Source organism: Camelus bactrianus, chromosome 8 (genome assembly GCF_048773025.1).
Source record: "Camelus bactrianus isolate YW-2024 breed Bactrian camel chromosome 8, ASM4877302v1, whole genome shotgun sequence".
NCBI classification, from domain to species: Eukaryota; Metazoa; Chordata; class Mammalia; order Artiodactyla; family Camelidae; genus Camelus; species Camelus bactrianus.
This window is the reverse complement of record NC_133546.1, coordinates 37,725,699-37,753,543: the sequence shown is the minus strand read 5'-3', so window position 1 is coordinate 37,753,543 and position 27,845 is coordinate 37,725,699. Positions and strand designations below refer to the sequence as shown.

Genomic DNA, 27,845 nt, shown 5'->3' with positions numbered 1-27,845 from the left:
TGGTTTCCTTTGGATATATTTCCAGGGATTATTAGGTCTAGAATATGGTCATTTTTATGACTCCGGGTATGCTATAAGTTGTCTTTTTTAAAACAATGCTTATAATTAGGGTTCAAATATTCTTACCTGCATAGAGGACTCCATTACTGACACCACTGTAATAGCATCTTCCAGAGTCACTGTGTCACGAAACATCAGGCGAGCATGAGCTAATGAGGTGCATTTGAAATTATGGAAATAGGAATTATTTTATATTAATATTTGAGGTGACAAATGTAATACTCTCCCCGATACCCTCATTCCAAAACTGTATTCTATGAATGAGCTACTAATAACAAATAAATTTTACTAGAGTAAGGACAAAAGTTTAAGTTCAACTAGCTTTAAGGCTGTTTCTCTAATAATGAGCCGAATACTTCTGCACAGCCCATGGCAATTCTGTGAATTTACATGAAAAAGCACTCTCTGCTCCAGCAAAGAAAGGGGCTATAGAAGCATACATTTAATATTTAGCACCTTTAAATCCTTACTTTCTAATCTATGATAAAATATACAAAATTAGAACTAAAATTCTTTTCTCATCTCTGGCACACCTCTTTATCTGTGAGCTTTTTAAAACTACCAAACTCGCAAGCCTGAATCTTGGGTATTTCTTGCCTTATTGTTAGTTATAAATCCTTGAAAAAGTGAAGTGCATTTGTTTTGTAGAACTTTTTACTAAGTATATATTGCGCCATCATATGATATAGTCAGTTCATGTGAAATTTTTTTTTTTAGAATTATTTAAATAAGGGCTAAATGTAAAAGCTGGTATTAGGGGGAAAAAAGTCTGGAGATGCCTATTAGCTACATGTATGCATGTAAGTCCATGCCTTAGGGATGGGATGGAGCCTGGCATGAATTCAGCATTGTTATGTTAATAATGGGCAGTGAGTGGCAATTAGTGAGAAATAACCAGAGATGCTATATAGGAAACCGTTCCCAACAAGGGAGTACCCCGCCCCAAAGCTAATAGAAGCCATCGGGAAACAGAACACCCAGAAGTAAGACTTTCTGAATGAATGATGTCTTGAGTTATAGGAAGTTCTGAGATGTCACAAAGATTACTTCCTTAACAATGCTCCATTCCACTCAACTCTATAATCTGCCCCCGAAGAGTGGAGGTTTCAGCTCCAAGTTTTTACTTTTTAAGCAACTGTGAGCAAGCACCTCGGAGATTATCCTTACTCATCTCTGAATTCATGGTGCCAAGCCCCGTGCTTTGCACACATTGGGTACCCAATAAAAGTATTATCTGTTGAATGAAATAAACCTTCTGCTAATCGTATCAAGCTTTCCAACAGGCGGATAGTTGTCCGGGCAGCGTTCCGGGAATCGCTCTGCCTTTGCATCTGGTAGTACCGGAGGAGAACTTGATTCCCCACGTCAGACAGTGTGGGCTGTAAATTCCTAATGAGGCAGAAGTAGGTTTTCATCTTTTCCATGCTCCAAAGCTTCTCTGATTTGCTTGGATAACCTGCATATATCAGGTGTGAGGTCAGTGATTTCTAAGAATAGGCAAACATCCCATATTAAGGGCTTTGATAAAGCTCTTGTACTCACCTTTTAAGAAGATAACCTTCAGGTTTCGTGGCCACTGAAATCTAGACCTGACTCTGCGTAGCACGTAGTTCTACAACAAACAGTCTCGGGCTCTAAGCTTAATAAAGGTACGCTTCCTACAGGCGCTCAAATTATTCAGAATAACACTGTTCTGCCATATACAGTAACAAGTAGTATTTGGCAAATCTAATTTTTTAAAGAAAGCCCCACATTTAGAACTCTGTTTCATAAATTCAGTCCCATTTTCATTGTGTGTAAGAGGTGAACTATGTGGTGATTGTATATCATAAGGCTGACACCTTTCATCACAAAGGACATATTTTCCACTATAATCTCATGAACAGCAGGCAGAGAAAGGCCCTTTTCCTTCTGCTCACTGTTCTGGGCTCACTGACTCCTCTCACCACTTTCTGTCTAAGCATCTCTCTACTGCCCGTTAGGTATGCTACTTTGGGTATTTATTTAATTACTTCAAGGAGAATTTTATTTGTTAGGTCTCTGTCTATCTGAGTGATTTGTTTGTCCCCACGTACCTTTGTTTTCTAAGATAAAGGAGGAAATTATACGATCCCAGTCTTCATTCCTGGTATCAAGCAAGACCAGGACCAGGTCGAATCGACTTAAGAGCGGGCTGCCAAGGGCGATGTTCACCGACACGGACTCGTGGGGGTCGTACTGGCCTTTGGGGTTAGTTGCTGCCAGGATGGTGGTCCTTGTGTTCAGCTTGCACACGAGGCTACCGAGAGAGAGGGTGCAATTCACTCACCGTGGAGATTCAAATAAAAAGCAAGATTAAACCTGTTAATAGAAAGGGGCTGCTCTCGCACCTTGACAATCTAGAGACATACACGTGAAAGAGACTGTGGAATGATACAAGGGGGTATCAGCAACGCCAAGTTCAGATGAAGGACATTTGCACTGGTCTATTCTAAAAGAGAAATAAATGTTCCATAAACACTTCTTATGCCTCGACTACGGGCAGACCCCTTTGCTAAGTGGTGCTACGAGGAATACAAACCAAACACAGACACTGCCTGCAATCCACTAGCTACAATGGTTAAGACAAGGCAGAATACAGTCAGTTCTAGAAGCATAAAGTTCCCAGCGGAAATAAAGATGGCGTGTATTCATCTATGCAGATGGAAGAGACACTCAGAGACATACTACGAACTAATTCTTGAACTGGGCTCTTCATGACATCTGGACTCTTTCTGTGTGTTCATTTATTTTCTTTCGGTTTTTCTGAAAGTGAAAGAAATGGGCTGAAGAGAAAGGGACGAAGGGAGCAAGGGAAGGAGGGAGGAATAGCAGAAGAAACCAGGAAAAATTAAGGCTGATAAGCATAGTGTTTCTGAGGAACAACCACGATGGGAAGGAAGGCTGAAGAGGTCTGGGCGTGGAGGGCAGGTTAGACCGGGAAGGATTGTGGACGGGACACACGGAAGAGCCAAGGGTAATGGTCCAGGAAGAGGTACATAAACCCTAAACAGAGCAGTGGCAGGGTAGGTGTGGAGATGGCATTACTTAGATATCGTTTTTAAACTTACTAAAGGTGGGCACATTCATTGACAACACATGGAGAATTCTTTCTCTGTGAATTTGCATGCTCTCTAGTCGAGGACCGTTTTCAGTTATAGTAGCATGTCTGCCTCTCTGCAGTCACAGCCCTGTGACATCAGCAAACATGTGCTCCATTTGTTAGTCCCTGATCTATTTCCAGTCGGCTCTAACAATGACCTCATGCCCCAAGACTGAAAAAGTTTGAGAATCTTTATTTGTGGTAAATGGCACAAGAAGACATAGAAGAGAAAAACAAGGCACTTTCACTGAAAACTAAATCTTCTTTTTAAGAAATTACTGACAGGGAAAAATTCTGGACAGAGTCCACATCATATCATTTATGTGCCAAAATGGCTTTGCAAAGGCAGTTGTCTAGAACTCAGAATCTAGTTTGCTGTGCAATCAACATAATAAATGGTTCCTAACTAATCCCACAAAAAAGCACAGTTAATCCACATTGAAGTGAGGCTGTTTGCATTTATCATAAAAAAAGAAATATTGCTACAACATTGGCAATGAAACTAAATACAACTGAATATGAATTAATTTCTTAAAATTATTTTCTGAGAGGTAAAATTGATTGCTCTTCCTCTCTCTGATCAAGAGATATTTACAAGCCATTTCCTGTGTGCAAAGGACAGTACTGAGAATTGGTAAGGGTATACAGCTGGTCCCCACCTTCGATCAGTTTACAACAGAACTGCTGGAGGATGGGGAGGCTTAACACAGAGCCTGCCAGACAGGACGTGCACAATGGATGCTGGCGGCAGAATCAGCATCAGTACCAGAAAGAGAAACTTCTGCAGAGACACCTGGACATCTGTAACACATATACTCTTAAAGTCATCCATGGTGTGAGAGGGAAAATGAACAAGCAGACACAGAAAGAAGGCGGTGAGTTATTCCTGAGGTGCGTGGGAAAAAAATGAAAAGAGTTAGTTTAAGGAAGGGGCCAAGGAAGACTTATAGGTGAAGAAGAAAGGCCTCCTGAGTGGCAGTGAGTGGAAATGTGACAGGAGGAGGGCTGGGCGGGGCAGAGGAGACTCTGTGGGATGGTAAGTCAGGCAGCTGCCAGCAGCAAAGAGGAGGATGGGAACAGTGCCAGGAGGGCAGAGCGGCCTCTGGTCACTTAAAGGAGGGGAAGGCAGTATACAAGCCTGGTGGTTGCAGACCTGTGATACGAACATGACTGCAGTACAAACTGAATAAAGATACACACAAGCTAATCCTAAGTGCTCTGTGCACAGTAGTGCTTCACTGAACACCGCTGAGTGAGGAACTCACGGAGTGGTGCAGTGAGGGTCACTTTTCCAATCCCATACGAGCTCTACCCGCCTCAATAACAGGAAGATAACTACCGTATTCCCAACACCAAGCACTGTGCTAGGCTTTCTGTGTGCAAATCACCCCGAATCTCCACCACCACCTGAAAGAAATAAGGAAACTACAAGTTCAGAGACAGCAATCACTTCCCCAAGGCTACTCGGAAAGCAGCGGAGCTGCGACTCCTTCACCTCCAGGCTGCCGCCCCGGTGGTGGAACATTTTCATCACTTCCTGTGCTCTTGAAGATTCTGCCTGATGTTTCAGGTATTCATTTCTTTGCCTTATTTTTTTCCTACTTAAATTGATCCCCCTTGAGGGCCTAGGACTTATTGTCATAATACTCACACTGTCTGTCACATATTAAATGCTCAATAAACATGTACTAAATAAATGATAAACAAAAAAACTCTACTTAGTTTAGTATTTCTAAAATTCAGAGTCATTTTATACTCCTAGACTCCATCAGTCATAAAATAATCATGCGAATTAATGTTTTCCCTGCATTAACTTCAAGGAGTGAAAACATTCCAGTTTCTGAAAAGCTACTCTTCCATTTTTAATCTACACGTTTAAATTTCCCTATAAACATGGGAGTTAATTTTTCTCAACATTGTAAAGTTAGCTTACATAAATTATTTTCACTATTGACAGGCCCTCCAGAAAGTGTGCTTGTTCCTGTGATGGCCTCCCATTACTCTCACTGCGTCTCTACAGGTGATCCCCACCTTCTCTCATGGCTTTCATCACTACCTGTCTGCTGGCACTTCTGAATTTAGTGCTAGCCTGTGGCAGTGGCTGCTCTGCATTCACCAAACCTTGTTTTCCTTTCTCCCTGAGGACAGAGCAAGATTAAATCTCCCTGGCCTCCTTTACAGTTAAGCAGAGCTGTGATAACAAGTCTCACCAATGGAATGGAGGGGGTAGAAGAAGAGATGCTACTTCCAGATCAGGCTCCTAAAAGCCTTCCTGGGTGACCCGCCCCGTTTTCTTTCTCTCTCTTCGCCGAAATAGGTGAGGCTAAGGCCCTGGCGTCAGAGAGCCACCTGAGTGATTGTGTGGAGCAGAGGGCCACACCCTCCACCCACAGCAGACTGTGACATGAACAGGAAAAACTTCCTCTGGCAAAACATTGCAGGAAAGAGATGAGCACAGGAGAGAAGTGTCCAGTTTTCAAGGAGTAAAGAAAGAGAATGGACAGCTCAGAAATTTGAATCTTTGAAGGGCTGGAAAAAACAATTGCCTCTAGCCCTCAGAGAGTAAGGGGAAAGACTGAAACAGGCTTTGAACCAAAAAGGCCCAGTAAATTTTCTCAGTTGAAGAAAGTGACCCAGGTTAAAGGGGTGAAGCCTTCAGCTTTAGGTGACCTTAAGGGAGCCATCATTAAGTTGAATAAAAGAGGAATGGAGGCCACACTCATTTTCATAGCACACTATTGACAATAGCCAAGAGGAGGAAACAACACAAGTGTCCACGGATGAATAAATGGATACACAATACACACTCACACGCAAGGAAATAGTATTCAGTCTAAAAGAAAGGAAATCCTGCTGCATAATGTAACACGGATGAACCTTGAGGACATGATGCTAAGTGAAGTAACTCAGTCACAAAAGACAAATACTGTATGATTATACTTATCTGGGGTTTCTGGAACAGTCACGTTCACAGAAATGGAATATAAATGGTGGCTGCCAGGGACGGGGACGGGGAAATGCGGAGGTGTTGTTCAGAGGGTATGGAGTTTCAGTTCTGCAAGATGAAAAGAGTCCTGAAGATTGGCTGCACAGCAGTGTGAAAGTACTCAACACTGCTGAAATGCATACTGAGAAATAATTAGGATGGTAAATTCTATTTTTTCTTAACCACAATAAAAAACAAAGGAATGGAGGCTGTCATGGACTGAAAAGTTTGTGTCCCCACACCCCAAAATTCATATTTTGAAGCCCTAACCCCAAAGTGATGATATTACGAGCTGGGGCCTTAGACAGGGAATTAGGTTTAGATGAGGTCACGAGGGGAGAGCCCCCATAACGGGATTCAAGTCCTTAAAGAAGAAGAGAGACCAGAGTGCTCTCTCTCCACATGCACACCCCCCGACACGCACTGAGGGAAGGCCAGGGGAGCGCACGGCAAGGAGGCAGGAAGTGGGTCCTCACTGGACCCGAATCTGCCAGCATCCTGATCTCGGACCTTCCAGCCTCCAGAACTGTGAGGAATGAATGAATGTCTGTGATTTAAGCCCCCCAGTCTGTGATATTTTGTTAGGGCACCCCAAGCTAAGACAAAGGCCAAGAATTAAAAAAACAAAACCCCAACAAAATTGGGCTTGAGCAATATACCAAGAAAAGAACTCTGGATACTGGCACATGTGACTGGCTGGAAGCAAAGTGATCAGAGACCTAGGTTTCCACAGGATCTGCACTGCCTGAGAGACTACAAGCTCAGTCTGAAAAAGCCATTGTGGTGAAGAAACAAAATTTATATTTTATGACAAGATAAGAAGACTTAAACATAAAACTTTTCTCTGTCCCTTTGGGCCTCTTCCCTCCCCTTTAGTGTGTATTGTACATCTGCATTAACCAGACCTCCTTAGGAGAGTCTTCCTTCTTAACCTTGTATGGGGCCATGATGACCCACGACCCACTACTCGCTTTGTATGCATAGATCTAGATGGTGTAAGCCGCCAATAATACGTCATCTGACATATAACCCTTTGTCTCAAAAACTTATATAACCTCTATGGGACTTTGACCTATGAGGGGTGGAACAGTCCTCAGAACTTTCTAATAGACTGTCTCTCATCTTACAATCCTCAGATTAGCTCAAATAAAATTTTCCATTTCTTTCTTAGACTATTGATTAATTTTTTTCATTGACAGTTGCTTTCAAGTTGTAAAATCTTTGGCAGGTATGATACCAAAAACACAAGCAAAAAGAGACAAAAATAGATCAAATGGATTTCATCAAAAGTAAAAACTTCTGTGCTTCAAAGGATGCCATCAAGGAAGTGAAAAAACCCACAGAATGGAAGAAATTATTTGCACATCACATATCTGATAAAGGACTTATATGCAGAATATACAAAGAACTCTTAGACCTTAACAATAAAATGACAAATAACCCAGTTTAAAAAATGGGCAAGAGATTTGAACAGACATTTCTCCTAAGAAGATACACAAATGGCCAAGAGGAGTATGAAAAGATGCTCAGTATCTCTAGTCATCAGGAAAATGCAAACCAGAACCACAGTGAGATACCACTTCAAGCACATTTTTAAGCACAGTACTGTTATAATCACAAATACAAAAAGAAACAAACAAACAAGTGTTATTTAGCAAGGATGCAGAGAAACTGGAACCTTCATACATTGCTCAAGGGATTGTAAAATGGTACAGTGGCTTTGGAAAACTGTTTAGTAGTTCATCAAAAAGTTAAATATAGAGTTACTATTTGACCCAGCAATCTACTCCTATGCATGTATTCAGGAGTAATGAAAACATGTGTCCCCACAAAAATTATACATGAATCTTCTTAGCAGCATTATTCACAATAGCCAAAAAGTAGAAACAGCCCACATTTTTATCAACTGATGAACGAATAAACAAAATGTGGTATATTCATGTAATGAAAGACTATTCAGCCATAAAATGGAACAAACTGCTGATACGTGCAGCAATCTAGATGAACCTTGAAAACAAGTGAAAGTTGCCAGACACAAAAAGTCACATCTTTTTTTATGATTGTGTTTATATAAAATGTCCAGAATAGGCAAAACCATAGAGACAGAAAGTAAATCAGTAGTTGCCAAGGACTTGGGAGACAGGGAGAATGAGGAGCGCCAGCTAAAGGATATGGGAAGTCTTCGTGGTGATTAAAATGTTTAGGAATTAGAGATGGTGACAGCTGCAGACCTCTATGAGCACACTAATAACCACGAATTGTATACTGTAAAAGGGTGAACTTTTTATCTCAAAGCTGTTATGAAAAAGTCAGAGGAAAGGATAAAAATAAATGGTATGTTTGTAAAAAACCAACAAACATAAACAACAACCTTGATCCCCTAAGCTTGTTCCAGGAGGGTGCAGGCTGGGAAGCTCAGGCGCCGTCTCCAGATGTGGCCAAGGAGGATAATGGACAAGGAGAAAGGAGAACCCCTATGTGTGCTGAGCTGAGCCAGGGGCCACAGAGAAAAAGGAGTTATCTTAGATTTAGAACCAGGGTTTAATCACAAAACTTCCATGAATAACGCCCACCCCGCAAAATTCCAGAATTTCTACAATCAAGTGCCCACTATGTATTTCCCATTTCCCCCCTTTCTAAGTGGAGGCTGTTACTGTGATTAACCAGTCTCGGGTCCACTGTGGTACATACTGTGTGTGGTGGGGACATACTCGTCTTTCTGAGTTCAAAGGTGTCTTAGTTAGGTTCCCTCCAAAGCTGACTTTTGAGATAAGGACCTAGGAACAGGGAGTTTATTGGGGAGATAACCCTAGGAGTGGGGAAAGTCAGACCAGAAAAAGAGAAAAGCCAATGAAGAATACAATGATGAGCGAGTTACTGCTGCGGGAAACAGGGCTCCGTCCTGCCCAGGAACTTACACCAAACCGTCCCATCCAGTCATGGGGAAGCAAAGCTACCGACCGAATGACCCCTCAGTAGTTGAGGGTTAATTCTGGGGGCACTAAATCCCCCACACTTCTGTTCTGCCCACACGTGGCTATACAAGCTTCTAAGATAACAGAGAACGCCCCTGGGCAGATGGGCAGAGAGGTCCTAGAGTTGAGAATCTGACAGCATCCTGGGAACTGCCACGTAGCTGCAGCCAAACTTGGAAGGGGTATAAAAAATGCATCATCAATTTTTGGTTATTGTGGGTCACCAGATTACTGGGAGCCACAACTCGTGCAAATCACCTGCAGGTCCCGATCACTGAGCTGAACGCAGTAAACGGAAAGGACCTTGGGTTGTCTCTCTGAGGAAAGAAGAGTGAAACAGCGCACTGCAGTAGAGATGGAAACATGTTCACCAATCTTATTTCCTTTTCTTCCTAACAAACCTAAACCAGATATCCCAGCCTGCCCTGCAGTAAAGTGAGTCTATGTGATTGAGCTCTGGCCAACCGGATGTGGGCAGCAGGAAGGTACACCATTTCTGCCTCGCCCCTAAAATCTTCCCTTCTTTCCTGCACAACCCTCTACTTTTCTCTTTCCCCACGTAAAGGAGCACCAGGTGTGAAGAGCTCTATGAGGGAAGGAGCCAGGGTCCCTGAATGATTCCTGGGCTAGAACAACTCTTCTCCCGCACACATGAGCAAGAATCAACCTTCGACTGTACTAAGTCACTGTGTGCTACAGCAGTCAGAGTAGCCTACTATGAAGCACGTCTTTCTACTGAGCTCCAGACCCTTTGGCTACGCAACAACTATCCCAACCTAAAGAATCAGGCCAGAAAACGGTCTGGATACAACACTCACATATCAGTTTCTAGATTATCCAACATTTCTAGATTAATAGGGCCTCACTTGAAAAAAAAACTGCTTAGCACCCCCGAAAATGGATGAAAAACCCCACAAAAACTATGCAAAATAAAAACACAGATGATATTCTCACAATCTGCTGCATATTTTTTTGGTAATCTGAAATGCTAGGTATACACAGCACCCCCTGCTTTCCGACAAGGTCAGTAATGTTGGCAAGTTACCTTTTACCCCTAGGCTGATTCAGTGAGTGGCAGGTTGTGAGCATCTTGAGAACAAAGGTCTTGTCTTTCATCCTTGTGGTGTTAGTAGCTAGCAGAGACCATGTGGCTGCTTAGAGCTCAAGGCATGTTCACTGGGCAAAACAATAAATTGCCATCTTGCTGCTTTTAAATTTTAGACTCTGCTTCTACCTAGGCATGCGAGCATAATTTAGTAGCAGCAAATATGTAATTGCAATGTCAAACTGTCTCCTAAAATGTGTCCCCAGCAAGTAGTGAGGGTATCCTCTATTACTGAAGAATCTGATACCCTGCCCTAGGTGAGATACTACCCTATTTAAGTTTGAAAAGAACCTAGAAAAAAATGAAATATTATCTTTCCCAAATCATTATTCAGTTTAGCATATTACAGACTTAAAGATCATCACCAGGGAAAGCTCCTCTCAAATGACTTCACAAAGCCACGTGGCATTGGGCTGCCATTTACCAGGTGTGGGGACTAACGTGAACAATTTAAAAAGGTAAATTCAAATACTGATACCCTCTTTTAAGTTCATATTGCATCATTTGCTTCTTGGTTTCCTCTCCTACTTTGCTAAGCAGCCAGGACAAAATGTAAAAGATTAAACTCCCAAACTTTAAAAATATTTTCAGATTTAAGTAGCATAAGCAAGAACAATAAAACTATTCGTCTTTTCAAACATATGGATTCAATAAGACCTATAGTCTGGTCACTGACACCATAAGTTATACTTTAGTAGACTCTAGACATCCTTAGTAGACATCCTGAGTGTTTTAGTGTTTTTTCCCCCTATTATGACTGCCCATAACAAGCTTTTACACCGCAGAAATCATATTGACTGGTTTCCTCCTAGCCCCTTGTGCATTAGAACAGTGAGTGTATGGCTCACCATACACCCTCGCAGGTATATGCCCACCACACGGGTAAACTTTAACCTCAAATCTAAAACAGTTTGTGGAATTGGCACAGTTATATGGAACAATTAATTGTGTGGTTCTTATGTTTTAAAAGAACTCTCTGCCTCTGTACAGTGTATACAAAGTAAGACACACACACACACACACACACACACACACATCCCCTTTGTGAGAGTCCCTTCAGCTTGGCGGCCAGCCAGACATTCTGATCCAGTGGTTCATATAATACCCTTAAGGGAGATTATAATTCAAATAAAAATTCCTTCTCAAGTCCATCAGATTTTACTCACTTGAGACATGAGGGAGACAACAAAAGGGAGAGAACAGAAGCAGACATATCCAAGAGTTCCTAAAAATGATGTTGCAAGGTATCAAATGTCTCAAAGAAAATCCTGAAGTGGTCCTAGAGAATGGGCTCCAAACACCTGGACTCAATAGCTCAGTGAAGGACTCTCACTCTAGGGAACAGAAACCGAAGGAATTAGGGAACGAGAAGCAGGTAAAGTGTTTCAAGAGTAAAATTCAGAGTATCCTTATTTTATTTTGGTTGGATACATGATTAAGTATTCCCTTTTCATACTTAACTTTTCTTACCTGCTTCCTGATTAGCAACCTGATATGTTTTCTCTCCAGAGACATTTCCTAAGGAGTTCTGCATTTGGCAATGAACTGATACTCTGCATCAAGATTAACAGGCTTCTAATTAGGGGGAGTGAACATAAGATTCAGGAAACTGTTAGCCAATTAGATGAGCTAATGTTGGAGGCAGATTCAACTTTTTCTTAAATTGTAGACTGATCCAGAGTAAGTGCTATGAAACATGGATACATGAGCTAAAAGTGGAACTTGAAGAGTGTTTTCTTTGGTTCCCTCACCAAGCAGATGATAGATGTACACTGGTGACTGAGGGCACATTGCCAGCCCAAGAGCAAGACCAACACGTTCTTGCATTTTTCAGTAAGTGATATTATAGATATTACAGTAAGGTCAAAATAAAAATTTTTAAAAAGTAAAAGGACACATAATAATAGGTGGTGGCTATGATCTGGAGAGAAATTGTAAGAATTACAAACTGCAGGGCTTCACCAAGAGTTTACATTTTACTAGCTACATGTGACTAAATACTGTCTTGGAAAACCTTGCCATCTTTTTTGTCTTTTTGAAACCCACTGAGCTTGAGACTTCAAGTAAAGAGTACCTCCTATTTAGATTGACTCACCAGGCTATTCTGTCTAAACTATTGTTTCCTATCACCAACAAATCTACCAGTATTTATAATTGATTGTACCACTTGTTCTTTGGTATATTCCTTAAGTGATTCTTTTGTCCTCGTTATAGTCCTGCCCAGCCACTGGAATGCCCACCAAGCACATAACTCTGCAATTCCTTCTATGTAAACTGCCATACATGGACAACTGGACGGACCAGATATTGGAAACTGACCCAAGAGCTGTCAACCCATTAAAACTGGCCAGAAGCCTCTGAACTGGTCTTGCATAAACCTTCTAATAGGGATGATAATATCTAACTGGGCCTCTCTGCAGGGTATTTGAAATGGACATAAGAAGGAGAGCTGAACTCCTAAAGAGAGCTGAACAAGCTTAAAAGATACGCAAACACACAAATAAATCAAAGACAGAGAAAGTATCTGAGTCACAACAATGGGAGAGCAGGTGTGAAAATGAAAATACTTCTGATGCTAAGGTGGCAATGATGTAATATAGCTGCTAGTTCATATCCACTTTGAACAAAGTCCCAATTCCCTAAATTATGCTCCAGTCACCCCAAAATGCAGCTTTTGCTACCCCACAGACCCTAGCAGGTCTATTTCAGGTAACTTGAGCTAGTCTTATTATAACTTTAAAAAACCTTCACAGTTCTCATCCACCCTGTAGATTCAGTATTTCATCCTGGAGCAGAATCATGTTTTGGCTCAAGGTTCCTAGACAAATGCAGGAACCAGTGATGATGATGGTGATGGTGATGATGATGATGATGATAACAGACAAAAAATATAATAAAAGGTGCTAAGAGGAGGAGTAAAAATGCCAAGAGAATAAAAACAAAATAGAAAAGAGCTAAAAGGTCTAAGAAAAAAAGCGGTTACCATAGAATCTAGGAAAAGAAGATCTAACATACATACAATTAGAGTTTCTGAAAAATAAAAACAAAACAAAGAACAGAATATGTGAAACTATAATTCAAGAAAAATTTCCAGACAGAAAAGAAGACTCCTACATTTCAAAGGACTCATGGACATCTTAAAAAAATGATCAAGACTAATCAACTGAGATACAGCCTAGTAAAAGTATTACATCTAAACTGCAAGGAAAAAAATAATCCTTCTGGGCCTTCAGGCAAGAAAATCAAATCACCTACAAAGCAAAGAATATCAGAATGGCATTTGATTTGTCAATAGCAGCATACAAAGAAAGACTACAAGAAAGAAAGTGTAAGGCTAGGTCTTTATATCCAGCCTTGCTGTGTTTCAAGTATCAAAGCTATGAAAAATAGTTTGAAACATGCACAAACTCAGTGTAGTGCTCAAGAGCCCCTCCCAAGGAATCTGTTAGAGGATGAGCTTTATTCAACCAAGAGATGACAGTGATATTCTGGCAAAGGACTGATGATGAGCACTGAATATATTTAATTTTAGGTCTAAGATCAAAACAAGGGAAGGTATAAAAGTGGAAGAAGTGTATGTAAACGTAAGTGCTATTTGTTCGACCAAGTATAAATAATATAACCATTTTTAAGGAGTAAAGAGAAGAGAGAAAGAGGAAAATAGAACACGTTCATTATGCACACATGGGTAATGGAGTAAAGTCAGAGGATATTATTTAAAGCTCCCAAGTGAAGACAAAGAGGGCTGCAGGCATCATAAAAGGTAGTTACAGATAAGCTCTAAATCAGGTGTCATTAAACTACAGCCAGCAGGTCAAATCCAGCTCACCACCTGTTTTTGTAAATAAAGCTTCACTGGAAAACAGTGATACCCATTCATTTACATACTAGCCATGGCTTCTTTTGTTCTGGCTACATCATAGATACATAGATGCAGTCATGCTGTCTACATTAGCAGAGGTGAGTAGTTGCAATAGAGATGATATTGCCCACAAAGTCTAAAATATTTACTATCTTGACCTATATAGAAAAAAATTGCTAACCCCTAATGCATAAAAAAGGCAAACCTTCTTAAATGCTAAACACATGGAAAAAGACACATAGTAAGTTTTTTTTAAAAATGAAACATAAAACCAATAAATGTAAATGTGCTTAACATTAAAATAAAAAGATTTTCAGGTTACCTATAAAGCAAAGCAAAATAAAATAAAACCAACTCTATGCTGTATACAAGAGAACAAAATGAAATCAAAAGGCTAAACATAAAGGAAGAAGCAAAGATATAATAGGCAAATGTAAATAATATGAAATCAGGAGTTGTGATCTTGATACCAGGCAAGGTAAAATTCAGGCTACAAAGGATTAACACAAAATGCAAATGCTAAAGCCACAGCAACTACCTCCATAAAGCAGAAACTATGAGAGACGCAAAGAGAAAACTACAGACACACAGTAACAAGGAGACTTTAACAAACCACTCTCAGCCCAAGACACATCAAACAGACAAAAGGTAAGTAAAGATACAGAAGTCCTTCTAAGGTACAGTTTATATGTGTGTGTATGTGTGTTACATTCTGATTATAGAAAATATAACTTCACAAGCATAGATGGGCCAGTGATGAAATTGTTCTTATATCAGGCCACAAAGGAAAAAAACCTCATTAATTTCCTGAAAGTTGAAATAACACAAACAACATTCTCTGACCACAATGCAGCAAAACTAGAAATTAATAACATCAACAAAAATCAAATAATTTTTAAAAGGCCCTTCTACCTGGAGATTAAAAAACTTGAGAAAGGGGATATACAAACCAAAATTGCGTAATTTCTAAAAAACATATGAAAAACATGATAATGAGAACACTACATATAATAATTACAGGATACCAATGAAGCAGTACCAAAGTGCATGTATATTAAACATGCTCTTTTGCATAAGGAAGAGATGCAAACACACAGACACACACACATGTGTTTTTGCTTATTTTTGCAAAACAAACCAAAAAAAGAAACATAAGAAGGATAAATCAGAAACTAGTGAAAAAGGTTTATGTGAGGGATAGAAGAAAATAGAATGGAAGGGGTAAGGGTTTGATGACTTCTTTGGTGTATAGTTTTGCCTTCTGAAACGTGTTTTACAAATTCAGAAAATAAAATTAAATCAAAAAGACAGAAAAAAGAAAACTCTAAAAGTGAACACAAACACAGATTTAAAAACTTCTTTCCTCACTGTGTATCAAATCAGTAATACAACCATATTAAAAAAATTAATTTAAATAACTTTTGAAAACACACTCTGACCATATTGAACCTTAGTGGAATATATTCTAAATACAAAAAGACCTGCAAAGAAGGCTTGAATATTACTTAGTTTTTTTCTAGTGCTTGTTATTGGCAATGGTGTTGTTGTAATAATTCTGAAATATTTTGAGACTTAACTGAGTTCATAAACACAAGGAGTCCTGGGAATACCTGTGAATATCTAATTTTGAAGAGTTATAAGTACCTTCTCATCCTGGCCTAAGAGGATATTGGCTAGAAAACTTTTTTAAAAGTACATAAATGACTGTACAACAATGAATGTACTTAACACTACTGAACCATATGCTTAAGTTAATATGGTAAATTTCATGCTATGTGGATTTTACCATACAACAGTCACTGAGCGAGCAAATTCACATATATCAATTCTAAATTCTGAAAACAACCCTGGAAGAAGGGTGTTGTTATTTTCATTTCACAGCTGAGTTACTGGGGTTGAGAGATGACAATTCTCTTGCACAAGATCAGAAAGTAGTAACAGAGGCAGGAACTGACTCTAGGTCTCTCTGACCCTACAGCTTATGCTCTTGCCATCCTAACCACATTGACTTTTAAACAAGCATATTCACAATTTAGTTTTATTACTGAAGAAAGGGACATTCACTGCTTTTGTTACTGTTGGGTATTTGTTGTTACTGAGTAGTGATAGTGGCAGTTTTAGGTAATTTTACCGAGAATTCACAAAAAAGAAAATAACTCCAGAGGAAAAGTGTCTGGTCTCTTAGACGGCAACATCAGCCCTTCCTGAGGATTCTTATTTCAGGCCACATCCTCTGTGCAGAAAACACGGAGCCTAATAACTCACAGTGAGAGCGACTCAAATCCAAGATGTATATTTTCAAATAAAATTTAAATTTTTGAACAGTGTAAGAAACATTGAGTCTGGTTGAAATACATTTTCAGTCCAGCAAACGTTAGAAACATTGTGTTCAGAAGCAAAAGCAGCTACAAACAGATGCCCTTAGCATGCAGTGGGCCTGTCACCTGGGGAACAGGCTGGAAGCTGACTGCTCAGTGAGTTCAGAGACTACAGGAAGTCAAGCTCTGCTGTAACAAAGTAATTAAAAAGTATCTGCACTAAGTTGATCAAGAAACCCTTTCAAGATGAAGAAATAAAAGGAGCAAACCACTGACTATCATTACATAATAGTACAGTTATGCAAGGTTTAGGAACTCGGTCTTTAAAAATGCATGATAAAAATAAAATAGTACAAATGTCTTCATGAATCCAGAAACAGTTATGTGGGGTGAGGAATAAATCAGAATGCCACGAACATCCACACCTGAGAGTCAATGGATAAGACTTTGGTTGGATAATAATTTAGAGGAGAACAAAGATCCAGGAATGCAGTAAATTATAGCAATTTTTAAATGAAATGTATATGCTAAAATGCCTTGAAAAGTAAAACTTCTTACATAAATTTAAAGAAGTTGGAACTGAAATATTGGTCGTGATCCATGCCACAGTTCAAAGAGGTATGTACCAAACTCTGACAAAAGAGAAACATCTGAAGAACTGAATATTGAAAAGATTATCATATAAATGTTTACCACAAAAATAACAATAACATCAATGCCTGCTGTGGCCCAATGGTTTAAAAATAAGCCCTTGAGAAAAGTTCATTAAATCAAAGCATTCAAAGTGCTTCTCAGGCAAAACATATCATGTATCTGACAGACAGTTTAAAGCAGAAACAATGGAAAAGTGACTGTAAATAGAAGTAGCCAAATAAAGTTCAAATCTCCTGTCTCTCAGCTGAAATCTTCTTTCCCAACAGACAAAAGAAATCCAATCTGAAAATTATTCTTTAAAATTATTTCCTTTGGAAGATGCTGCTCCAATTTTAAAAAAGAGCTTTACTGATGATGAATGTATCACCTCCCCAGCACTGCTATTCATTTCTATCTCCTCCCATCCTTATGTGGACTCTGTGAGTCCACCATCAGGGGTCAAAGCTGGGACTGTGACCTTGAACCTGTTCTACATTGTTACTAGTCAGGGAAGAGATGAGTGTAGAAAGTGTTAAGTGTTTGGAAACTTCAGTAGCATTTGACTAGTGGTTTCTTGTCTGTTGATTCTAGAAGTAAAATATATGGATTTACACATACATATATATATACATTTTTTTTAAAAAATTAAGAATTATTGTGGTATAATTTACGAATAGTAAAATTCAACTTTTTAAGATGTCCCTCTGAAGTCAGTCCCTTCTGCTGACCCCCAACCCTTGGCAACCACTTGATCTGATTACCCTTCTTATAATTTTGCTTCTAGAATTTCATATAAATGGAATCATAAACTTTGTGCCTGGCATCTTTCCCTTCACATAGTGCTTTTAAGATTCAACCATTTGTTGTATGTATCAATAGTTTGTTCCTTTATATTGGTAGCAGTATTCCACTGCATGGATGTATTGAAATGTGCTTATCCATTCACCAGTTGATGGATTTCTGGGTTGTTTTTAACCTTGGGTGATTATGAATAAAGCTCACTCCAGCGCCTGCCCCAGCTGCAGACTGCTGTTGCTTGTTACTTGGTGTTAGGCTTATTTTGGGGCCAGGCCAGTTCCCGGTCTCCTAGTCTTAGGCAGGTGCTAGGCACCTGCTCTTGGAGTGGACAGACCAGAGTGTTGCAAGGCTTCCTGTCCTTCCCACCAGTGGAAGCTGAACCCTGCCATGTATCTGTGGTGGTTCTCGGGCAGAAGGGGTCTTTCTGTCCCTTTCCCAGTGGTAGAGACCTCTACTTTGTATTGGTTCAGGATTCTGGACCCGAGAGCTTTTCCCACCCTTACCTTAGGGGATGATGGCTTTTGTTTCTACCCTTCTCCCCAAAGCAGAACCTTTTTACCTGGCTCCTTCCTGAAGAGACCCGTGGAAAAAAGTTTGACCGACATGCTATCTCACATTTGGGTTTCAGGGAATTAAAAATTTTTTAGTTATTTCTCACTTGCTTCTATGGCAGCCACTACTTCCTCCCATGCTCCATCAGAAGTGAACAGTCTGTGTGCCTCATGTCTCCTAGGAGGGGCTTGTCGCACTTTGGAACTGAGCTCCCCTGATTTCCTTATACACTCAGCTCTCTGATGTGCTCAAGGAAGGTTATGAGTTTTGAGGGCTCTCTGGATTTTTCTCGTTAGGATGAGAGTGACATGCTCTTACAGTTTTCTCTATCACAAGTGGAAGAAGAACTTCAGCTTGTGTCTTGTATGTCTTTGCTTTTTTATTTCACTAAAAAGTTATTTTTATTATATTTTATAAAAATATTTCTCTGTGATGAATTGGAAAAAAAATAAACAAATAAACGAAACTGGCCCTTCACCACAAATAGAGTGAAAAGCACTATTCCAGTGCATAAAGTAGTTATGGTTATGACAAGATGGTCCAACCTGTGGGCGTACTGTGCAGCTACAAGAAGATTTCTTTTGGAACTTAAGACATACAGATATAGCACAAAAGTTTCATACTAATTCACACTTAGCAGAGGGTAAGGCACTAGGAGTGGTTAATAAAACACTCTCATTTCCGGAGGAGGGTATAGCTCAGTGGTAGAGCGCATGCTTAACATGCACAAGGTCCTGGGTTCAATCTCCAGTACCTCTGTTAAAAATAAATAAAATAAATAAACCTAATTACCCACCCCCACCCCCCACAAAAAATTTTTTTTTAAAAAGGAGAGAAAATACCCTCACTTCCAAAGATTTATCCTACAGCCTGTCATACAGCACTGCTAGTTTTCTCCCTTTCTAAACCAGATTCACAGCATTTGTCTTCATTTTCCCTGATGTAGGGGTTAATTACTTGGGAATCTTCCATAATGTCCCAGACAGCCTCTGGAAAAGGCGTATTGAAATAAACCATAGATTCTACCAAACAGCAAAGGTGCTGATTGAATGGAGACATAATGAGAAGAGAAAGTAGCCTTGAAGACACTTCATAAACCGTATCTCCAATTTCCCCTGATAAAGAGTTTAGAAGCAATAATTATTTTAAAGTACATTCTCCTATCACTCTTTTATTATTGACTTAGCCCTTTGTTGCTCTTCTATCTTCCCCAACAAAAGAGTGAACACCTCAAGGATGGTGCTGTATCCACCTCTGTACTTCTCAGTGTCTTGCACAGTGCCTAGCATATGGTGGGCTCTGAATGATTATACATTGAGTGAAATGAATAGATTTGATAATGGTTCTGCCTAGATTTTTCTTGGATCTTCTTCCAATGGTGTATATCTTTCTCTTACTGCCCTTACCACTTTCCTTTTTGATGACTATATATAAATAGATCTCAAAGAATCCTTAGCCACCTGGTGTCTGCCTGGCTCCCAAGTACCCACTACTGTTTGAAGACTCTGCTGGCAGCCCCATCTGCCTGATCAGCTGGCCTCACATCTGTAACAGGAGCCTTAGGGCTGAGATTGTTCTGGCTCTGTTCTTTGCTTGGATGACCTGGCAGCTTGCTTGATGGTCAGCCTTTGTAGCCAGGTAAGCTTCTCATAACCACCGCAGGGCCTGGATGAATGGATTTCTATCTGAACCTGCCTATTTCTCCTCCTCATTGGTCATTTGCAGTCCAGGACTCACATATCTCAACCTCTGAGCCTCCTTGAGTCACAGTAGGTACTTCATCTCATGCTAATATATATTATTATTTTATTTTCCAGATGCTGTGATAAACCTTCCATGAGGATATATAAGGAGAATGCTAATATAAGAAGAATGCCGTCAAAAGCAGAAATTACTATTTTTTTCTTTTCGAATCTTTCAAAATTCCTAACATAGTACTACGCCCAGAGTAAATGCACAATTATTGAATGAGAGAATGAGTTGAAGGCTGCAATGAAAGCTCTTTGTAAGTCCCCTCCAAGAATTAAGTCAACTTACATTTATACTTTAGTTTTCCCTTTCTTTTTCTCAACAACTCATTTTTACTTCTCCACATATGTCCATGAGAAAACTAACATGTGTTGAAGTGTATAAATGATAATCTCTGAGAGGACCAAACATACCTTGCAGTTCAATATGGCTCACATTTTTCCATAACCACATATTAATGAATCTCATTATTCCCATAGATTTTAAAGAAAAGAAACTCTTACCCAGCCTTAGCAACACTTATGGTTTGTTGCTCCATTGCTTCATGGATACTGGTTCTATCATGCTCTTTGAGGCTGTTAAACTCATCGATACAGCAGAGACCTGCATCTGCCAGGACTAACGCCCCAGCCTCCAGGTTCCATTCTCCTGAGTCTTTGACAGCAGTTACCGTCAGACCTAAGACAACAAGCAAGCTAAGTTAGCTTTTACTGTCAAAAGCTTATCTTATAACTATGAAGAAAAAGAAATTCCTGTACTTTAAAGGGAAGGGCATAGAATCAAGGCTTTTATTTCTACCAAGAACAGATAGCATCAGGACTCCAGGTATCCCATTACTGTAAAGTCTTAGGAGAGTCTATGTTCTGAAAATCTAATATGTGTTATTGAGTATTTTGTGGCAAGTGGAAGTCCCCAAATTTGCTGTCTCTCCTTGGTAGGTGCCCTCACTGAGTGGTCTAAACTTTTAGAAAGAGCAAACAGATCTACAGACACCTTATGACAACAAGTTCTGAACTAGATTCTGTACTAGATGTTTACAGGTAAGAGTCCAAAGACAGACAATAGAAGACATTACAGTCCAGTGATGAAAACGAAACATTTGCAGCCAGTCTCAATAGAAGGAGACGATTCTCTTCATAAGTTTATCTGATTTTGAGTCATCCTTTAGACCAGTCAATAAAACAGAGTGGTCAAAAGCAAAGGCTTTGGCATTACCTAGACTTGGATTTGAATCTTTGATCTGTCATTCTGGCTGTCATTCTGTAGGCAAGTTTCCCAATATAGGCATACCTTGTTTTATTGAGCTTTGCTTCACTACACTTCACAGATACTGTGTTTTTTTTGCAAATTGAAGGTTTGTGCCAACCCTGAATCAAGCAATTCTATTGGTGCCATTTTTCCAACAGCATTTGCTCACTTTGTGTCTCTGCATCACATTTCGGTAATTCTCACAATATTTCAAACTTTTTCATTATTATTATATTTGTTACCATGACCAGTGATCGGTGATCTTTGCTGTTACTCTTGTAACTGCAGATATGGTGAGAATACTAAGAAAACAAGAATTAGAAGTGGAGCCTGGGGATGTGACTGAATTGCTATAATTTCATGATAAAACTTTATGAGGAGTTGGGGGGAGGGTATAACTCAAGTGGTAGAGCACGTGCTTAGCATGCACGAGGTCCTGGGCTCAATCCCCAGTGCCTCCTCTAAAAATAAATAAACCTAGTTACCTGCCCCTCAAGATAAAAAACAATTAAGTAATAAAATAATAATAAATAAAATATTTTTAAAAAAGACTTTATGAGTTGCTTCTAATGAGTGGACAAAAAAGGTGGTTTCTTGAGATGGAATCTATTCCTGCTGAAGATGCTGTGAAGATTACTAAAATGACAACAAAGGATTTAGAATATTATATAAACTCAGCTGACACAGTAGCAGCAGGATTTGAGAGGACTGACTCCAATTTTAAAAGAAGTTCTACTGTGGGTAAAATGGTATCAAACAGCAGTGCAGGCTACAGGGAAATCACTGGTGAAAGAAAAGTCAATTGATGCAGCATCTTCATCACTGTCTTAGGAAACTGACACAGCCACCCCACCCTGCAGCAACCACCACCCTGATCAGCCAGCAGCTGTCAATATCAAGCAAAAAGATTCTACTAGCAAAAAGATTACTACTTACTGAAGGCTCAGATGATGGTTAGCATTTTTTAGCAATAAAATACTTTTTAATTAAGGTGTGTATACTTTTTTTAGACATGTTACTGCACATTTAATAGACTACAGCATGGTGTAAACATAATTTTTATTTGCACTGGGAAACCAAAATATTCATGTGATTCGCTTTATTGCAGTGGTCTGAAACTGAACCTGCAGCATCTGAGGTATGCCTGTATATCCAGGCCTTAGTTTATTTATTTAAAAAAAAAAAGGATAAAAATAGAAAATACTTAATAGATTCTTGGATATCCAAGAGAATATTAATAAAGCTCTTTAAAAGGTGTATGATACATAATGAGTAATGATAATGAGTACTATTGATAAAAATTAATAAACCTCTGCCTAGACTGATCATTAAGCGGAAAAAATGGAGATACAATTTACAAACATCAAGAATAAAAGAGGGGACGTCACTATAGACCCTAAAGACAATGAATTAATAATAAGAAAATACAATAAACAATTCTAAGTCCTAACTTAGATGAAATGGTCAATTTTTTTTTTTTAATTGGAGTGCAGTCAATTACAATATGTCAATCTCTGGTATACAGCACAATGTCCTAGTCATGCATATACATACATATATTCATTTTCATATTAAATTCTTTGAAATATATAAACTGCCAAAGTTTATCTAAAAAGGAATAGATAACTTGCACAATCCTTTATCTACTTTGAAAACTGACTATGTAGTTAAAAATGTAGCAACACAGAAAGCTACAGGCTGAGATAACTTTGTGGTGAATCCATCAAAAATTTATGGAAGCAGTAATACCAATTCTACAAAAACTTTTCAAAAATATAGAGAAACAAGGAACACTTCCTAACTCATTTAATGAAAATAGCACTATCATGATACCAAAACCAGATAAAGATACAATAAAAGAAAACTACAGACCAGTATCTCTCCTTAACATAGATGGAAAAAAAAAAACCCTTCAAAAGTAAAAGAAAAACAAATGATACATAAAATGATAATAGATCATAACTAAGTGAGGTTTATCTTGGGAATGCAAGACTAATTCAACATTCAACTGTTAATCACTGCAATTCACCATATCTACAAACTAAGGAAGAAAAATCAAATGACCACCTCAATAGATACAGAAAAAACATTTGATAAAATCCAGCAATCATTCATGATTTAAAAACAAAACTCTCAGAAAAGTAGGGAACAAAGGGAATTTCTTCAATCTGATATAGGATATTTACAAAAATCCTACAGCTAACATACTTCATGATACAAGACTGAATCTCCATCTCCACCCTCACCCTCAAGATCAGAACAAGGCAAGGAGATTTGCTCTCATCACCTCTATTCAAAATTATACTGGAGGTTCTAGCCAGTGAAATAAAACAAAGAAAATAAATAAACAACATACATATTGAAAAGGAGAAGTTAAAATTGTTCATATTTACAGAAAATATGATTATGTAGAAAATCCCAAATAATTTACAAAAAAAGCTACTAAAACTACTAAGTGTAGCAATGTTTCAGGGTGCAAGTCAACATATGAAAATCAAATATATTTCCATAGATTAGGAAAAAACAATTAGAAATTGCAATTTAAAAATAATACATTTATAACAGCACCCCAAAAATATGAAAATACTTGGGTATAAACCTTAAAAAAGATGTCTGTGTGTGTGTGCAAAAAGTACAAAACACTGATAAAGGAAATCAAAGATGACTTGATCAAATCAAGAGATATTCCATGTTCATGGAATGAACTGAAAACACAGTACTTCTAAGATGTTTCCCCAAACTGCTCTATAGATTCAATGTAAGTCCAAACAAAATCCTGGTGGGATTTCTCTCTCTCTTTTTAAGAAATTGACAAGTTGATTCTAAAATTTCTATGGAGAAGCAAAGAAAATAGAAGAGCCAAACCAAAAACAAAGTAGGAGGTCTCACATGATCCAACTTTCAGATTTACTACAAAGCTGCAGTCATCAACCCCGTGTGGTATTGGAGAAAAGATATAGACAAACAGAACACTGGAATAGAACAGAGTCCAAAAATAGGCCCACAAATATATGGTCAAGTGATTTTTTGATAAAAATGCAGAAGAATTAGATGGAGAAAGGATCATCTGTTCCACAAATGGCGCTGGAATAATTGGATATCTTTATGCAAAAAAAAATCAATCTTGATTCATAACTCACATTTGATATAAAAATTAACTCATAATGCATTAAAGAACTAAATGAAAAATATAAAACTTATAAAAGAAAACATAGGAGAAAAGCTATGTAAGTTATTCTGGTTTCTGGTCCAGCATTTAAAGAACTTAGAAGTTGCCAATCCATCCTAACAAATGAAAACCTAAACAAACCGAAAAATCAAAGAATTGTTCTAAGATCCATCTAAGAAATGGGACCACAGAGCAAACCACTGCCCTCAAAACTGGAAAGACAGAAAGACAGAGAATTACAACTTACCAGAGCAGAAGCCTCCATGGGCACAGTGCTGGGATACGAAACTCTGAACTGAAATTCACAAATTACTGGAGGCTAAGTGTGGATAACTCTGAGAATGAAAAACTCCTTAGGAACCCAGTCATGGGGTGGGGGCAGTAGGGGGCGGCAGGGGGCGGGTACCGATACTTTTGTTGAGTTTTACCTCCAGGAGCTCTAACAGGTTCTCACATTGAGTATCAGCAATTTGTTTCAATATTGTAAGCAAAGAGATGAAAAGTCTAAGAAAAAAAATTTTTTTTTAATTCAAGAGATTTATAAAATTATACCTAGGCATATGATATAAACCTTAGAAATCAAAGCTAAAGAAAAAATCTTGAAAAAAGCCCGGGGGAAAAAAACAACTTACCTATTAGAGAAGCAAATGAGAATTATATCCACTTCCCTTCAGAATATTTTAAAACAATCTAAAAAATACATTAAGGTGAGACTAGCATGCAAAAGTGTAGATAAAATCACACTAGGTTCTGCACTGGTTAGATAACATTCAGAGCAGCAGTCAGCAAACTATGATCTGTGGGCAAAATCTGGCCCAACCACCTGCTTTTGTCAAAATAGTTTTTTGGAACTTAGTCATGCTTATAATTTACATATTATCTATGGCTGTTTTCACACTATAACGGCAGAGTCAAGTAGTTGTGACAGACACTGAATGACCCTCAAATATCTAAAATATTTATATCTCACCCTTTACAGAAAAAAGTTGCTGACTCCTAATGCAGAGTATTAATATCTACTTTGAGACTCAAATTTTAAAAGAAATACTAATAAAAAAGAAAGTAAACAAATAATGAAAGGCATGGAAATAATGCCACTTAAAGAACAGTTTATTACATAGGGTATAATTAGCCTGAAATAAAGATTTAGAGAAGAGAAAGTAATTATGATGGATTTAGAGAACTAGCCTACGGAAAAGGAATTAGACTAATTTGGGGGTGGCTTCAAAAGAAATAACTGAGACCAACATATAGAATTTTACAGGGAACTGTTGGAAACCTTGAGCTGTTTAAAAGGAATGAGCTACTCTGCAAAGTAATGAACTTTTAATCAAAGTAATCTTTAAGCAAAAATGGAAAGTCTATTTGTCAGAGATAGTGTAAAAACATATTCATGAAGTGAGCAGGCGGCTGAACCAAAGAGAAGTCAGAAAACACTAAGATGAAAGAAAATGAATGTACCACAACTTATGGGATGCAGCTAAAGCAGTGCTTACAGAGTAACTTGAAACTATAAAGGTCTATATTAAAAAAGAAGGAAGATCTCAAATCAATAATCTATGCTTCTACCTTAAGACACTGGAAAAAAAAGAAAAGCAAACTAAACCCAAAGCAAGCATAAGGAAGGAAATAATATATATTATAACAAAAATTATTGAAACAGAGAATATAAAAACAATAGAGAAAATTAATGAATCCAAAAAGTGACAAATTTTAGCTACATTAACCAAGCCAAAAAGAGAGAATAAAATTACTAAAACCAGGAATCAAAGATGGGACATTTTCAGTGACTTTAGAGAAATAAAAAGAAGTACAAGGGAACACAACAAAAAACTGTATGTCAACTAATTAGATAACATGGATGAAATAGATTAATTTCTAAAAAGACACTACCAAAACAGATTCAAGAAGGAAAAGAAAATCTGAACAGATCTCTAATAAGAGACTGAATTAGTAATTTAAAAACTACCCACAAAGAAAAGCCCACACACAGATGGCTTCACTGGTGAATTCTACCAAACATTAGAAGTTGCAGATATGAATTCTTCATGAACTCTTCTTCAGAAGTAGAAGAGGAGGAAACACTTCCTAACTCATTCTGTGAGAACAGTGTTACCCATATACCAAAAATCAAAGATGTTACTAAAGACCAGTATCTCTCATGACTATATATATAAAAATCCTCAACAAAATACTAGCAAACCAAATCCAGCAATATATAAAAAGGATGATACAACCATGACCAAGTGAGATTTATTTCAGGAATCTAAGATTAGTGGTTTAACATCTGGATATCAATTAATGTAATATCCCCATATTCATAGAAGAACAGACAAAAAGCATATGCTCATCTCAATAGCGTCAGGAAAAGCATTTGACAAAATTCAACAACCCTTCATGACAAAACACTCAAACTAGGAACAGAAGAGAACTTCCTCAACCTGCTGAAGGACATCTACAGAAAACCCAGAACTAACACCATTCCTGACGTATGACTGGATTTTTTCTTGCTGAGACCAGAAACAAGACAGGGGTGCTCACACTCATTATTCTACTCAACATTGTACTGGACGTTCTAGGAGGGGCAATTCCTTCAAAAAATGAAATAGGCAACCAGAAGGGAAAGGGAGAAGTAAAACCATCCCTGTTTGAAGATGACATGATCTTACATATAGAAAATCCTAAAGAATCTATTAAAAATTATGACTAATAAATAAGCTCATCAAAGTTGAATACAAAATCAATTTTTAAAAATCAAGTGTTTGTCTATATATTTGCAATGAAGAATATGAAAATACAATTAAGAACTCAGACATGAAAATGAATGAAATAATGCCATTTCCAGCAACATGGATGGACCTAAAGATTATCATATTAAGTGAAATAAATCAAAGACAAATATCATATGATATCTCTTATATGTATAATCTAAAAAAAAAAAAAAAAAAAAAACCAGAAATGAACTTAAGTTACAAACCAGAAATAGACTCACAGACGTAGAAAACAAACTATGGTTACCGAAGGGGGAAGGGGTGGGGAGTGATAAATTAGGAGTTTGGGATTAACATATAATACACTACCGTATATAAAATAGATAAACAGTAAGGACCTACTGTATAGCACAGGGAACTATATTCAATAGCTTGTAATAACCTATAATTGAAAAGAATCCAAAAAAGAATATATATATGTACATGTATGACTGAATCACTTTGCAGTACACCTGAAACTAATACAACATTGTAAATCAACTATACTTCAATAAAAAA

The 27,845-nt window shown here is 38.2% G+C and overlaps 1 protein-coding gene across 3 annotated transcripts in view; it reads right to left on the bottom strand.

Moving 5' to 3' along the window:
* Positions 1–27,845, bottom strand: part of MCM9 (minichromosome maintenance 9 homologous recombination repair factor) — a 113,147-nt gene that overhangs the window by 44,427 nt on the left and 40,875 nt on the right. For all 3 annotated transcript variants that reach the window (XR_012508649.1, XM_074368428.1, XM_074368427.1), the window contains exons 8-11: positions 20,663–20,837; positions 2,136–2,338; positions 1,313–1,516; positions 127–209 (exon numbers count right to left, since the gene is read on the bottom strand). Coding sequence is in view for 2 of the 3 variants with exons in the window: in XM_074368428.1 (XP_074224529.1) it covers positions 127–209; positions 1,313–1,516; positions 2,136–2,338; positions 20,663–20,837 (665 nt within the window). In the remaining variant the exon portion in view is untranslated. The remainder of the gene's footprint in view (positions 1–126; positions 210–1,312; positions 1,517–2,135; positions 2,339–20,662; positions 20,838–27,845) is intronic.